The 16449-nt window shown below is 48.4% G+C and overlaps 1 protein-coding gene across 10 annotated transcripts; it reads right to left on the reverse strand.

The window, feature by feature from the left end:
* Positions 1–1851: 1851 nt before the first annotated feature.
* On the reverse strand, positions 1852–16163 carry LOC121536455 (homeobox protein PKNOX1). 10 transcript variants are annotated; one of them, XM_041843734.1, is made up of 11 exons: positions 16080–16163; positions 14409–14472; positions 12966–13102; positions 12576–12747; positions 12087–12275; positions 11016–11160; positions 10676–10773; positions 6990–7118; positions 5201–5277; positions 4845–5008; positions 1852–3878 (listed from the first exon to the last, which is right to left on the reverse strand). In XM_041843734.1, exons 2-11 carry the CDS (start codon positions 14460–14462, stop codon positions 3703–3705), a joined length of 1341 nt encoding a protein of 446 aa, XP_041699668.1. In that variant the 5' UTR covers positions 14463–14472; positions 16080–16163; the 3' UTR covers positions 1852–3702. The 10 variants fall into 10 exon arrangements, with proteins under 10 accessions (XP_041699668.1, XP_041699660.1, XP_041699671.1 ...); XM_041843726.1 differs by having other exon boundaries at positions 14376–14472; XM_041843737.1 differs by having other exon boundaries at positions 11046–11160; positions 14409–14497; positions 16080–16139.
* Between the last annotated feature and the right edge of the window lie 286 nt (positions 16164–16449).

Raw genomic sequence — 16449 nt, forward strand, 5'->3', positions numbered from 1 at the left:
TACAATAAGCGTAGTATTACTGAATTGTGCACTTGAAAGAGTGACATCTATAGAGCTATTATAAATGATTTTAAAAAACATGACACACTGGCAAAACTGGACTGGTTTGTAGAAAATGAGGGTACTGCAATCAAGTATATTTTTGAATTTCAATCCCAACTGCAATTGTCAATGTAACATATTACGTCAGTGTACTGCAGTTTAGCTTCCGTTGACTAATTTCACTACCGGTACACTACCGGTCAAAAGTTTTAGAACACCTACTCATTCAAGGGTTTTACTTTATGTTTTACATTGTAGAATAATAGTGAAGACATCACAACTATGAAATAACACATATGGAATCATTTAATAACCAAAATTGTGTTAAACAAATCAAAATATATTTTATATTTGAGATTCTTCAAATAGTCACCCTTTGCCTTGATGACAGCTTTGCACAGTCTTGGCATTCTCTCAACCAGCTTCATGAGGTAGTCACCTGGAATGCATTTCAATTAACAGGTGTGCCTTCTTAAAAGTTAACTTGTGGAATTTATTTCCTTCTTAATGCATTGAGCCAATCAGTTGTGTTGTGACAAGGTAGGGGGGGTATACAGAAGATAGACCTATTTGGTAAAAGACCAAGTCCATATTATGGCAAGAACAGCTCAAATAAGCAAAGCGAAACGACAGTCCATCATTACATTAAGACATGAAGGTCAGTCAATAGGGAACATTTCAAATCGCAAAAACCATCAAGCGCTATGATGAAACTGTCTCTCATGAGGACCGCCACAGGAATGAGAGACCCAGAGTTACCAGCCTCAGAAATTGCAGCCCAAATAAATGCTTCACAGCGTTCAAGTAACAGACACATCTCAACATCATGGTGACACTGTCTGTGATTTAATTAGAATACAAGGCACACTTAGCCAGCATGGCTACCACAGCATTCTGCAGCGATAAACCATCCCATCTGGTTTGGGCTTAGTGGGATTATCATTCGTTTTTCAACCGGACAATGACCCAACACACCTCCAGGCTGTGTAAAGGGCTATTTTACCAAGAAGGAGAGTGATGGAGTGCTGCATCAGATGACCTGGCCTCCACAATCCCCCAACCTCAACCAAATTGAGATGGTTTGGGATGAGTCGGACCGCAGAGTGAAGGAAAAGCAGCCAACAAGTGCTCAGCATATGTGGGAACTCCTTCAAGACTGTTGGAAAAGCATTACAGGTGAAGCTGGTTGAGAGAATTCCAAGAGTGTGCAAAGCTGTCGTCAAGGCAAAGGGTGGCTATTTGAAGAATCTCAAATATAAGATGTATTTTGATTTGTTTAACACTTTTTTGGTTACTACATGATTCCATATGTGTTATTTCATAGTTTTGATATCTTCACTATTATTCTACAATGTAGAAAATAGTAAAAACAAAAAAAATCCTTGAATGAGCAGGTGTGTCCAAACCTTTGACTGGTACTGTCCTTATTTATTTGTACAGTGATGCTAAAATGTTTAATTTGGCTCTATACTCCAGCATTTTGGATTTGAGATCAAATGTTTATTCGGTGACAGTACAGAATGTCACGTTTTATTTGAGGGTATTTTCATACATACCTGTATTATAGTCTAGAAATGAAAGCACTTCATGCAGCTACAGATGTACAAATATAATGCCCCCAAAACATGTGAACCATTACCAATAACAGAAGGTTCGCTTTTTTTTTTGGGGGGTGATAATTATGCCTCTAACTTTCTCACTCATTATTATTCACGATTTAATTCATGATTATCCGTAATCATGGTAGCATCCACATTAACGTAGCAGTCTTTATTTACAATAAAAGTGACTCAAACGACACAATACATTATTCAACATTAATTTCTATTGTGCACAACATAATCCGAAAACACAAACAAAAACTGCAAATGCATCCAACAAGTTTCTAGTCACAAGACTGATGTAGTTATCGCATGCCAGGATTATGGGACCAAATACAACATTTTAACCAAATGTTATACAATAAGTTAATTTCTCCAAATAATTATTATTCATTTCTAAACTGTAAAAAAGAGATATGTATGAAAATACCCTCAAATAAAAAAGGTGACATTCTGTACTGTCGCCTCATAAAACATTTGAGCTCAAATCCAAAAGGCTGTAGAGCCAAAGTAAAAGTTTTAGCGTCACTGTCCAAATAAATACATAGGGTAGTGTAGCTTCAGCTAGTTAGGCTTTCTGTGCTTTCGACAACAGTTATGTCTTTACAAAAGAACATACCGGTAACTGCCAAAATAAAGGAAACGCCAACTTAATAGGGCGTTGGGCCACCACGAGCCGGCAGAACAGCTGGCATTGATTCAGCGTCTGGAACTCTGTTGGGAGGGGAGGCAACACCATTCTTCCACCAGAAATGCCATAATTTAGTGTTTGTTGATGGTGGTGGAAAACGCCATCTCAGGCACTGCTCCACAATCTCCCATAAGTGTTCAATTTGGTAGAGATCTGCTAACTGAGACACACACCCTTTAAAACCACCTGGGCTCCTTTGAGGCCCCTCTTTCAAAGTCACCGAGACCTCTTCTAGCCATGGTAGCCAAAATAATGGGCAACTGGGCTTTGTTATACCTGACCCTAAGCATGATGGGATGTTAATGTGTTAATTAACTCCTGAACAACACCTGTGTGGAATCACCTTCTTTAAATATACTTTGTATCCCTCATTTACTTAAGTGTTTCCATTATTTTGGCAGCTACCTGTAAATAAGGCCTTTTTCGGATAGTGTTTAAAACCATTTGACATCCATTTTTTCTCTCTCATTTATCATCAATATTTATAAAACTTAATTGGACCCTGGAAAACAGGGCCACTAGCTTCAATAATCAACCTTTTGTGCATAAACATTCCAAACAAAACAAGAGAACACCAAACAAAACAAAAACATACTTCTCATGTTTGTATATAAAAATAAGCCTCTTTCCTTAGTTTTTCCCCATGGGCCCTGCTGGGCCTTTGGGTCTGCCTGTAAGCCAGTTATAATCAGAGTGGGCACATGTAGTCAAACACAGGCATGCAAAGTGAACAAAACCATTACAGATACAACTTCAAAGTGTTGGCATCCAAAAAGAGATTAAATGAAAAATAAGAAATCATTCAACATTTACAAACTTGCTTCAGCGTGTGTTTTTTAAACACTTCGTGATTTTTTTTTTGCCGCTTCCGTTCTTTGTCTTTTGGAACATAATGATATTATACAGAAAACACTGGCCTACACACACAGACTACGTAGTAAAAACGGTTTCTGAAATTAAACTCCTCACACACAAGACACTCCATTCATTAAAAGGGACATCAGGAGTGATCCCGTATGTCCAGTGGTTGTGCTCTGCGTAAACCGATTTGAGAGTGTGCGTGCGCGCGCATTTGTGTACTTGCAATGCAACATCAGTCTATCTACAGTACATACATGATCTGAGCAATCCTATTTTTTTGCAGAGCATCAGAAATGGCTCAGATTTGGTTCTAGTGTGTGTCGCAATTCATTGTCAGCCCACATTATTCATTGTCAGCCTGCATTATTCATTGTCAGCCTGCCTACATCATGTGTCAGTTGTGGAAGGTCTGAACCATTTACATTTTCAACAGAGCCCACAGTTTGCTTTTGAGTGTGTATGTCTATTTGTGTTTCTGTATGTGTGTGTACAGTACGTCTATGTATCCTACTGCAGGGAGTCGCTGTTGTCCAGGCCCAGCCCAGCCATGTCGTCGTCCTCGTCCCCGCTGTCTCCTGATTCGTCCTCGCTGTGCCCGCCGATCATCACCTGCTGAACGGCCAGCGTGGCCCCGTCTGATGTCAGGCTCTGGAGACCCTCCATACTCATCATCACCATGGTTCCTGGGGAACAGACGACACGCCAGCGACACGCCAGCGACGTCACAGATAGCTCATGTATTTCTCTAGTCTCTTATTTCCCACAAATTGAGTGAAATAAGTCGCTTTAACAAGAGAGCCTTGAATTTGCCTTGTGACTCAATTGTAGTTGTGGCTATCATTTCCAATACAGTAAGCGCTTGTGGCTATCATTTCCAATACAGTAAGCGCTTGTGGCTATCATTTCCAATACAGTAAGCGTTGTGGCTATCATTTCCAATACAGTAAGCGCTTGTGGCTATCATTTCCGATACAGTAAGCGCTTGTGGCTATCATTTCCAATACAGTAAGCGCTTGTGGCTATCATTTCCAATACAGTAAGCGTTGTGGCTATCATTTCCAATACAGTAAGCGCTTGTGGCTATCATTTCCAATACAGTAAGCGCTTGTGGCTATCATTTCCAATACAGTAAGCGCTTGTGGCTATCATTTCCAATACAGTAAGCGCTTGTGGCTATCATTTCCAATACAGTAAGCGCTTGTGGCTATCATTTCCAATACAGTAAGCGCTTGTAGCTATCATTTCCAATACAGTAAGCGCTTGTGGCTATCATTTCCAATACAGTAAGCGCTTGTGGCTATCATTTCCAATACAGTAAGCGCTTGTGGCTATCATTTCCAATACAGTAAGCGCTTGTGGCTATCATTTCCAATACAGTAAGCGCTTGTGGCTATCATTTCCAATACAGTAAGCGCTTGTGGCTATCATTTCCAATACAGTAAGCGTTGTGGCTATCATTTCCAATACAGTAAGTGTTGTAGCTATCATTTCCAATACAGTAAGCGTTGTGCCTAGTTGCTTTAAAAACAAGTATAACCAACAGCTCTAGCATCTCTTGATACACAGCAGCGCTTATCCAATGAGCAGTGCTTATCCAATGAGCAGTGCTTATCCAATGAGCAGTGAAGCAAGTCAGTAGCCGTACGTACCATCTGGCATCTGGACCTGTTGTTGGGTCATCCCCGTGGCGATGGAGTCAGGCCAGAAGCGCTGCAGCGGCCGGTTCTGAGGCGGTTTCTTCTTGGTTTTGGGTGTCTCTGAGGAGCTGGCGTCCAGCATGGGCTGGAGGATCCGCCGCCGCGCGTTTATGAACCTGCGAGAGAAGGAGGAAAGGTTGGACCAACCACGAGAGGGCAAAACAAGGGGTTTGACCAATCACTAAAAGGGAATTGAAGGGATTGACACATTATTGGATTAGTTCACGCTAGGAGAGGTTGTTCTTTATGACATTTCATGCTCTTAGGTGACAGTTCATGGTAGTATGGCATGGGTTCATGTAACTCACCAGTTGTTGACCTGGAGGAGGCTGAGGTTAGTTTGGGTAGCGATCTGCTTCTTTTCATCCTCCGTGGGGTAGGGGTGCTATAGAAATAAAACAAAAGTAATTAAAGGAAAAATCCACTCAATAACAATCATATGTGAGAACAATATTTTTTGTGAACAATTGTTTCATTTTGGCATTATAATAAGGTTGGTAGCAACATGGAAAATCGTTGTGGAAATCTGTTGCAGCTCAAATCAACAATGAAATGCTCTCTCTATGGGCTTGTTAGCTAGCAAACGTAGCTACACACAATACCAAAGACAATATCTATAACGTAGCTCACAGAGTGGAGTCTGACATTTGCAACCGCATTGATACTTTTGCGGAATGGGAAACGTTGGCCATGCTACGTCAATGGGCCGCGTGTGCACTATGGGCAATTCTGGGACAAGGAGCGATCTCCTTCAAGGAGTGAATTGGAGTCTATTGGGCGCTAGCTCAAAAACACAACATTAGCACGAATTTCAAAACAACAATAAGTACAACATTACAAATATTTTCAGAGATGTGAGATAATTAACTTGCTATCTGTATTATCGTATAGCTTTGGAATCGTGACATTACGTACTTTCGAGGAAAATAGGCACGTTTCTCAACATACAGTCGCAGTCAAAAGTTTTAAGAATGACAAGTATTGGTCTTCACAAAGTTCGCAGCTTCAGTGTTTTTAGATATTTTTGTCAGATGTTACTATGGTATACTGAAGTATAATTACAAGCATTCCATAAGTGTCAAAGGCTTTTATTGACAATTACATTAAGTTTATGTAAAGAGTCAATATTTGCAGTGTTGACCCTTCTTTTTCAAGACCTCTGCAATCCTCCCTGGCATGCTGTCAATTAACTTCTGGGCCACATCCTGACTTTGGCAGCCCATTCTTGCATAATCAATGCTTAAAGTTTGTCAGAATCCCGCAGCTGAATCAACTTTAGGAGACGGTCCTGGCGCTTGCTGGACTTTCTTGGGCGCCCCGACGCCTTCTTCACAACAATTGAACCTCTCTCCTTGATGTTCTTGATGATCCCAAAAATTGTTGATTTAGGTGCAATCTTACTAGCAGCAATATCCTTGTATGTGAAGCCCTTTTTGTGCAAAGCAATGATGACGGCACGTGTTTCCTTGCAGGTAACCATGGTTAACAGAGGACAAACAATGATTTCAAGCACCACCCTCCTTTTAAAGCTTCCAGTCTGTTATTCTAACTCAATCAGCATGACAGAGTGATCTCCAGCCTTGTCCTCGTCAACACTCTCACCTGTGTTAACGAGAGAATCACTGACATGATGGCAGCTGGTCCTTTTGTGGCAGGGCTGAAATGCAGTGGAAATGTTTTTTGGGGATTAAGTTCATTTTCATGGCAAAGAGGGACTTTGCAATTAATTGCAATTCGTCCGATCACTCTTCATGACATTCTGGAGTATATGCAAATTGCCATCATCAAAACTGAGGCAGCAGACTTTGTGAAAATTAGTATGTGTCATTCTCAAAACTTTTGACCACGACTGACTGAGAAGGAATTGCGTGACGATTAGCTTAGCTTGCTTGAATGCCAATAACTCAGATACACATGAAAACACGAAATGACCCAGGGAATCGATAGAACATCACTCAGAGGTCCACAAAAACAATATAACATTCAAAATGGGTTAACCTTTCCTTTAAATAGTACAAGATGAAAACACTGCAAGCCAATCAAATCCCAGAATCGTTCCAGGTTGTAACCTATAGAGTGGGCCTGTGTTCTACTCACCCCGATGTGCTGGAAGAGCCAGGAGCGCATTATGTTTGTGGCATGTTTGGGAAGGACGCCACGCTTGTTCTTGGGTGAGCTGTCGTCCTGGTTGAAGAAGCTCAGGTCCTGGTTGAGCTGCAGCTGGAGCTGAAGAGAGTTACAGTTAGGTTTCTATATTCTTTCACATTTACACTGAACAGCCCCCCACACTGAATGGTCTCAGGATGCTTTACTGTTGGCATGACACAGGACTGACACACTGCCCGCTGTTCAGCGGGGCAGTGAGGGGACTGTTCAGCGGGGCAGTGTGGGGGGCTGTTCAGCGGGGCAGTGTGGGGGGGCTGTTCAGCGGGGCAGTGTGGGGGGGCTGTTCAGCGGGGCAGTGGGGGGGCTGTTCAGCGGGGCAGTGGGGGGGCTGTTCAGCGGGGCAGTGGGGGGCTGTTCAGCGGGGCAGTGGGGGGGCTGTTCAGCGGGCAGTGGGGGGCTGTTCAGTGGGGCAGTGTGAGGGGCTGTTCAGCGGGGCAGTGTGGGGGGCTGTTCAGCGGGGCAGTGTGGGGGGCTGTTCAGCGGGGGCAGTGTGGGGGGGCTGTTCAGCGGGGCAGTGTGGGGGGCTGTTCAGCGGGGCAGTGAGGGGGGCTGTTCAGCGGGGCAGTGTGGGGGGGCTGTTCAGCGGGGCAGTGTGGGGGGCTGTTCAGCGGGGCAGTGTGGGGGGGCTGTTCAGCGGGGCAGTGTGGGGGGCTGTTCAGCGGGGCAGTGTGGGGGGCTGTTCAGCGGGGCAGTGTGGGGGGCTGTTCAGCGGGGCAGTGGGGGGGGCTGTTCAGCGGGGCAGTGTGGGGGGCTGTTCAGCGGGGCAGTGTGGGGGGCTGTTCAGCGGGGCAGTGTGGGGGGACTGTTCAGCGGGGCAGTGTGGGGGGACTGTTCAGCGGGGCAGTGTGGGGGGCTGTTCAGCGGGGCAGTGGGGGGGCTGTTCAGCGGGGCAGTGGGGGGGCTGTTCAGCGGGGCAGTGGGGGGGCTGTTCAGCGGGGCAGTGGGGGGCTGTTCAGCGGGGCAGTGGGGGGGCTGTTCAGCGGGGCAGTGTGGGGGGCTGTTCAGCGGGGCAGTGGGGGGCTGTTCAGCGGGGCAGTGGGGGGGCTGTTCAGCGGGCAGTGGGGGGCTGTTCAGCGGGGCAGTGTGAGGGGACTGTTCAGCGGGGCAGTGTGGGGGGCTGTTCAGCGGGGCAGTGTGGGGGGACTGTTCAGCGGGGCAGTGTGAGGGGACTGTTCAGCGGGGCAGTGTGGGGGGCTGTTCAGCGGGGCAGTGTGGGGGGCTGTTCAGCGGGGCAGTGTGGGGGGCTGTTCAGCGGGGCAGTGGGGGGGGCTGTTCAGCGGGGCAGTGGGGGGGCTGTTCAGCGGGCAGTGGGGGGGCTGTTCAGCGGGGCAGTGTGGGGGGCTGTTCAGCGGGGCAGTGTGGGGGGCTGTTCAGCGGGGCAGTGTGGGGGGCTGTTCAGCGGGGCAGTATGGGGGGCTGTTCAGCGGGGCAGTATGGGGGGCTGTTCAGCGGGGCAGTGTGGGGGGGCTGTTCAGCGGGGCAGTGTGGGGGGGGCTGTTCAGCGGGGCAGTGTGGGGGGGCTGTTCAGCGGGGCAGTGTGGGGGCTGTTCAGCGGGGCAGTGTGGGGGGCTGTTCAGCGGGGCAGTGGGGGGGCTGTTCAGCGGGGCAGTGGGGGGCTGTTCAGCGGGGCAGTGGGGGGCTGTTCAGCGGGGCAGTGGGGGGCTGTTCAGCGGGGCAGTGGGGGGGGCTGTTCAGCGGGGCAGTGGGGGGGGCTGTTCAGCGGGGCAGTGGGGGGGCTGTTCAGCGGGGCAGTGGGGGGGCTGTTCAGCGGGGCAGTGGGGGGGGCTGTTCAGCGGGGCAGTGGGGGGCTGTTCAGCGGGGCAGTGGGGGGGCTGTTCAGCGGGGCAGTGTGGGGGGCTGTTCAGCGGGGCAGTGGGGGGGCTGTTCAGCGGGGCAGTGTGGGGGGCTGTTCAGCGGGGCAGTGTGGGGGGCTGTTCAGCGGGGCAGTGTGGGGGGGCTGTTCAGCGGGGGCAGTGTGGGGGGCTGTTCAGCGGGGCAGTGTGGGGGGGCTGTTCAGCGGGGCAGTATGGGGGGCTGTTCAGCGGGGCAGTGGGGGGCTGTTCAGCGGGGCAGTGGGGGGCTGTTCAGCGGGGCAGTGGGGGGGCTGTTCAGCGGGGCAGTGGGGGGGCTGTTCAGCGGGGCAGTGGGGGGGCTGTTCAGCGGGGCAGTGGGGGGCTGTTCAGCGGGGCAGTGGGGGGGCTGTTCAGCGGGGCAGTGTGGGGGGCTGTTCAGCGGGGCAGTGTGGGGGGGCTGTTCAGCGGGGCAGTGTGGGGGGGCTGTTCAGCGGGGCAGTGTGGGGGGGCTGTTCAGCGGGGCAGTGTGGGGGGGCTGTTCAGCGGGGCAGTGTGGGGGGGCTGTTCAGCGGGGCAGTGTGGGGGGCTGTTCAGCGGGGGCAGTGGGGGGCTGTTCAGCGGGGCAGTGTGGGGGGCTGTTCAGCGGGGCAGTGTGGGGGGGCTGTTCAGCGGGGTTAGTGTGGGGGGCTGTTCAGCGGGGCAGTATGGGGGGCTGTTCAGCGGGGCAGTATGGGGGGCTGTTCAGCGGGGCAGTATGGGGGGCTGTTCAGCGGGGCAGTGGGGGGCTGTTCAGCGGGGCAGTGTGGGGGGCTGTTCAGCGGGGCAGTGTGGGGGGCTGTTCAGCGGGGCAGTGTGGGGGGCTGTTCAGCGGGGCAGTGTGGGGGGCTGTTCAGCGGGCAGTGGGGGGCCTGTTCAGCGGGCAGTGGGGGGGGCCTGTTCAGCGGGCAGTGGGGGGCTGTTCAGCGGGCAGTGGGGGGCTGTTCAGCGGGCAGTGCGGTGGCTGTTCAGCGGGCAGTGAGGGGGCTGTTCAGCTGGGCAGTGTGGGGGGGCTGTTCAGCTGGGCAGTGGTGGGGGGCTGTTCAGCTGGGCAGTGTGGGGGGCTGTTCAGCGGGGCAGTGTGGGGGGGCTGTTCAGCGGGGCAGTGTGGGGGGCTGTTCAGCGGGCAGTGTGGGGGCCTGTTCAGAGGGCAGTGTGGGGGCCTGTTCAGAGGGCAGTGTGGGGGGCCTGTTCAGCGGGCAGTGTGGGGGGGCTATTCAGCGGGGCAGTGGGGGGGCTGTTCAGCGGGGCAGTGGGGGGGCCTGTTCAGCGGGGCAGTGTGGGGGGCTGTTCAGCGGGGCAGTGTGGGGGGCTGTTCAGCGGGGCAGTGGGGGGCCTGTTCAGCGGGGCAGTGTGGGGGGCCTGTTCAGCGGGGCAGTGTGGGGGGGCTGTTCAGCGGGGCAGTGTGGGGGGCTGTTCAGCGGGGCAGTGTGGGGGGCTGTTCAGCGGGGCAGTGTGGGGGGCTATTCAGCGGGGCAGTGAGGGGGCTGTTCAGCGGGGCAGTGTGGGGGGCTGTTCAGCGGGGCAGTGTGGGGGGCTGTTCAGCGGGGCAGTGTGGGGGGCTGTTCAGCAGGGCAGTGTGGGGGGCTGTTCAGCGGGGCAGTGTGGGGGGCTGTTCAGCGGGGCAGTGTGGGGGGCTGTTCAGCGGGGCAGTGTGGGGGGGCTGTTCAGCGGGGCAGTGTGGGGGGGCTGTTCAGCGGGGCAGTGTGGGGGGGCTGTTCAGCGGGGCAGTGTGGGGGGGCTGTTCAGCGGGCAGTAAATGTCAGCCTCCAGATGTGTGTGTCCTACCTGTGTGTTCTGGATGCGTATGGTCTGGGGGGAGAGGGTCTGTGACACCACCTGGCCCTGTGAGTTGATTACTGTGACTGGTTGGTAGACTGTGCCACCTGGAGGAAACAAGAATCCAACAATGCTTTCAGAGTAGTCCTTGTATATTTTCATAAACTGCTGGTACAGAAACAGACAGTGAAGTCCACCTGTACGCTAAGGGCCGGTTTCCCGGACACACCATTAAGCCTCGCTCGTCCTGGGCTCTCCATTGAAATATAGTCCAGGACTAAACTTAATCTGTGTCCGGGAAACCGCCCCTATGATTCCCATTGAGGTGTGGGTTGGTGTCTGAGGGTACCTGTGGTTGTTGTATGCCAGGGTGACATACCTGCCATAACCTGTGTGGGGTTGACTGTTGTCACGGTTACGTTGCCTTGCTGCAGGGCCGATGCTGGCACCACAATCCCCTGGGGACTGAGGGTTCCTGTGAAAGAGTTGGATGTCTGCACGATACACACACACACACACACACACACACACACACACACAGAGGTTAAACGGAGTCCTCATGGGTCAATAGTGTGTGTATTTAGTATCAGGTTGTGATCTATGTCTTGCAGATTCAGAGCAAGTGTGTGTATAGCAGTATATAAGGGTGTGTGTACTGTGGGTGCATAATGGGTGTGTGTATTGTGGGTGCATAATGGGTGTGTGTACTGTGGGTTCATTATGGGTGTGTGTATTGTGGGTGCATAATGGGTGTGTGTATTGTGGGTGCATAATGGGTGTGTGTATTATGGGTGCATAATGGGTGTGTGTATTGTGGGTGCATAATGGGTATGTGTATTGTGGGTGCATAATGGGTATGTGTATTGTGGGTGCATAATGGGTGTGTGTATTATGGGTGCATAATGGGTGTGTGTATTGTGGGTGCATAATGGGTGTGTGTACTGTGGGTGCATAATGGGTGTGTGTATTGTGGGTGCATAATGGGTGTGTGTATTGTGGGTGCATAATGGGTGTGTGTATTATGGGTGCATAATGGGTGTGTGTATTGTGGGTGCATAATGGGTATGTGTATTGTGGGTGCATAATGGGTGTGTGTATTGTGGGTGCATAATGGGTGTGTGTATTGTGGGTGCATAATGGGTGTGTGTATTGTGAGTGCATAATGGGTGTGTGTATTGTGGGTGCATAATGGGTGTGTGTTGTGGGTGCATAATGGGTGTGTGTACTGTGGGTTCATAATGGGTGTGTGTACTGTGGGTTCATAATGGGTGTGTGTACTGTGGGTTCATAATGGGGGTGTGTACTGTGGGTTCATAATGGGGGTGTGTATTGTGGGTGCATAATGGGTGTGTGTATTGTGGGTGCATAATGGGTGTGTATGATGGTAGCAAAATATATATGTATGGCAGGGTGTGTGTACCTGGGTCTTGGTGGGAGAGAAGCCCTGTCCAGATGAGTAGGGGCTGCCAGGTTCTCCACTCAGCAGCGTCTCGCTGTTCATCTTGGTCTTAAGGCAGGCGATGTAGCGGCTGCAGAAGTCCTTACACAGGTCGCTGACCTTCTCCAGCTCCAGCAGGTGGATCCGCAGCACCTGGATGGCCTTCACCATCTAGGGGTCAAAGGTCAGTACAGGGAGAGGAGTTATGAGAGGCCAGGACGTTTGCATTGAAAATGGCATGTGCATAGTGGTCTGTTATAGTAAATACACATGATTTATTCCACTGGTAGATACTTTAGTATAAGGCTGTTGTAATGTTTATGTGTGGCCAACTGGCTTCATCAAACAGCTCCACTGAAACAGTAGCTCACTTTCCATGTGTCATTTGCATAAATGTGTGAATAGTGTCACTAGAGGTCATAGTGATGCAAAATAATTGAAAGAGTATTGACAGCAGACGAGGAAGGTCACCAGATTGTCGAGATCAGGGTCCTCGCTGAAGAAGGCTTTGCCCTCTTTCTCCTGGCTGCGGACAAAGTTCTCGATGTCCACGTCGAAGCTGGCTGACGTGACACAGTCGGAGCCCTGTGTAGACTGCTCACATTTCTCAAAGAGCAGGGCCAGGAGAGGGAACAAGGGATGCCTGCAACACACACGAAGAGACATCACTAAATTGCCAGAATTTACTTTTTACGTTACATGTGGTAGTGTTTACTCCATATTTTCGTTAGTAGGACGCATAAGCCCCAACAACATCTACGACTGCCAGCAGCAGCAGCATTTCCTTTTTGAAAGTAATTGAGGTGGTGGTTGACCAAAGCTTTGTCAGGGGGGGGGGGCCAACAGAGTTAGGAGGTGTACCGGTATATGGAAGCCTTATCTACATCCATGGGGGTCTGGGGCTCAGTGAGGGCTGGACTGGATGCTGCAGCCAAACCCTCCTCACTGAACGCCTGCTCCGGATTAGAATCAACGTCCGCCTGCTCCTCCCCCTGCATCTGGAGAGACATGGGAGTGAGGGAGATGAGATAAAAGCAGAGCGAGGAGCAATAGTAGTGGTTAGGTAACGCTCAGAACCCTGCCTCAACGACTATTAAATAAAGACATGAGAAGATTGGTCTTGTTGGCATTGGTAATAGGTTGGAGGAGGACTGTTTTCTCAGTACAAACCGGAAGGAAATAGCCTAGCTAAATTATTCTCAAATGGGCGGATGATAAGAGGTTGTCAGTCTCTCTTTGGACATGGGTAGAATAGAATGATGAGTCGTGGCATATCATATTTAGCCTTTACCGATAGCAACACCAATCTCGTCTTTGTGTGGTTTCATTCAGACACATTCATTGATTGGAAGCCAATTTGATCCTCCTCTCCTCTCATGCTTCCCCACTGTGCCAGCCAGCAGCTAGCCAGGCTCACTTCCAAGAACATAAATCCCAACTCCAGCCATGTGATTGAAGCAACAATGGCTTTGATTGAGAGCAAATGCGCTAAAATACTTGTTTGCTAGAGCAGGAAAAACCTCAAGTTAGTCACATTGATATATAATAATAATATATAATAATGATATAATATGCCATTTAGCAGACGCTTTTATCCAAAGCGACTTACAGTCACGTGTGCATACATTTTTACGTATGGGTGGTCCCGGGGATCGAACCCACTACCCTGGCGTTACAAGCGCCATGCTCTACCAATTGAGCTACAGAGGACCACCATCCTCACCATTTGCTCAAATCAAAATCAAATCTTATTTGTCACATGCGCCGAATACACTACTGTGAAATGCTTACTTACATGCCCTTAACCAACAATGCAGTTTTAAGAAAATAGAGTTAAGAAAATATTTACTAAATAAACAAAAGTAAAAAAATATATAATAATAATAAGTAACACAATAAAATAACAATAACGAGGCTACATACATGGGGTAGAGATACCGAGTCAATGTGCGGGGGTACAGGTTAGTCGAGGTAATTTGTACATGTAGGTAGGGGTAAAGTAACTATGCATAGATAATAAACAGTGAGTAGCAGCAGTGTAAAAACAAGGGGGGGGATGCAAATAGTCTGGGTGGCCATTTGATTAATTGTTCAGCCTTATGACTTGGGGGTAGAAGCTGCTCACCCATAGTTTTGGCAATACATTCTAAATACATAGTAATAAATCATTTAAGGAATTAAAAAACTCCCTACTTTTGTGCCATTGATGATGGATAACAAATATTTCCAAACTTCAAATTATCATCTCAAGAACTTCAAATCTTCCCTTACACCCATCCTTGTGGCCTCAGACTTCTGACCCACCTGCTGCTCTCCCTCCAGGTACTGGTCTATGGAAACCGACTGGGCAGCCATCATGTTGGCGGACCTAGAAAAACACATAGGTCCACACACTGTTGAGAATTAAAAAAGGCTATTATAGTATAAATTACTCTTCATGATAAATTGAGATTATTTTAAAGCAGGACAAGTTACAAAAAAAAGACATTTCTATTTCATTAACAATATTGACTAATTATACTGCACTATGGAGAAGAGTTGGGGTAAGTTGCTGAGCTTCAGTGAAAATCTATTGAATTGTTTTTCCCTCTTTGAAAGAACAAATGCTATAAATATGTGATTCTTGTCTAAACAATATAAATAAGAATGTTTTTATGGCCTAAACACCATTACATCCCACTTTAATACTTGATTAATTTCCATGTCTATGAATAGAGCATGTCAATGCTGGATTGCTCTGACAGAGATGATCTACTCACTGTAGTGCAATAACATACACGATAATGCAGCTGCCTATTTGACTGTACCGTCTTCCGTTCAACGAGAATGAAACAACATGTATGTATATTTACATATAAAAGGCTAAGGAAACAAAGGCTATAAGGGGAACAAATGTACCAAGTTTATACGAGTGCATTCGAAATGTACTGCTTTGTGCAGGTCTTTGACTTATGTTCATGTGCAAGGATACGACAATGTTGCGAATCGATGAACATCATACATGTCTATAACCTGGTTTTAATGTCTATGATCATAACTGATGGCAATCACCCACCATGTTGAACCGACTTGCTTTTATCGCTGCAACAAAGCCAACTAGCTTCTTGATGGTTAGCAATAGCAAGCAATTATTGGATTAATTTTCAATCATATGAAGGAAAGCTGTCGAGTAAAACAATTTAATTTTAGAGAACTTTAACTACATTGATAGCCATGTTTACGTCTTCAGAAAAGGTCGTTAGACAAAATAGCTAACGTTAGCTAGTTTATTTACGAAAACAACTATCTAGCTAGTTAGCTTACTAGCTAATAAATTGCTAATTTTCTTTGGCAATCTACTCGATAACAGCCTCAAACGTGTACTAAATGTAATATGCATCAACCCCCTTCATGGCCACAACACCAACTGAAGAGTCGTTGTTTTAAACGTTAGTTTACAACAGTGAAGTTAGCAGAAGCGCCATAGTTACAGCGGCGTTTGAGACGCATTAGCTACCGCTTTCACAGGTAACCTAAAATGCTGCTGGATTAAAAGTGCATGTAAAACGCGCATTTCATCCAATGTGCATTTACATTGTATTCAAGTATTACTACTATTCATAAATCCGTTTATAAATATTGGGTTTCTAATTTTAGTTCTAAAATCTTGCCCCACAACAATCAATCAAGCGAGCGAGGGACAGCTGCCTAACCCTCCCCTGCGTTTCAACTGAAAGGGGTAAACTGGGGCCTTGCTTCTAGCTCTCACCCTTGCTTTTTCACAATCCTTCTCTCTCCCACCACCCCCCCTAGAACGCCGACATTTTTTTCCTCGGGTAATTTCCATCTTCCCTGGCCCCGGCCATCTATTCACTGCTATATTAACTCCACTGGCCTGACTACCTCCCAAGCTTTTGCCCTAAGCATTTTTTCTGTGCGGCCCAGATTGTTTGATTGATAGGGAACTGAAAATAAAGATTTTGAGTGACAGCTTACCTGAGTGCCAATCTTCGTCACACTGACAAGCGGCTGCAGCAATCGGGATCCGCAGTTGTCGCGGTGCGTCATCGCGCATGGTCACGCAGGGTATTTGGCTCATGAATATTTATAGTGTGGGAGGAGATGTGACGTCTGGTGTGCCTTGTTCTCGCCCCCAGTCTATGCATGTTGCTGGAGTGCCTGGAAAAATCTAAACCACTGCTGCTCTTTAGTCGAGGTCAATGCAAAATGAAAAGCCTCTTATGACAATGAAATTAATGTAATTAACTTCACATTGTGACTTTTACAAGGAGCCTATCCTCCCACATCAGTGGGTAATGTATTATTACAGACAAAGTAGATCCATTCTCAGATGTGCAGTGTTGTG

The sequence above is a fragment of the Coregonus clupeaformis genome, chromosome 23, assembly GCF_020615455.1.
Source record: "Coregonus clupeaformis isolate EN_2021a chromosome 23, ASM2061545v1, whole genome shotgun sequence".
NCBI lineage: Eukaryota > Metazoa > Chordata > Actinopteri > Salmoniformes > Salmonidae > Coregonus > Coregonus clupeaformis.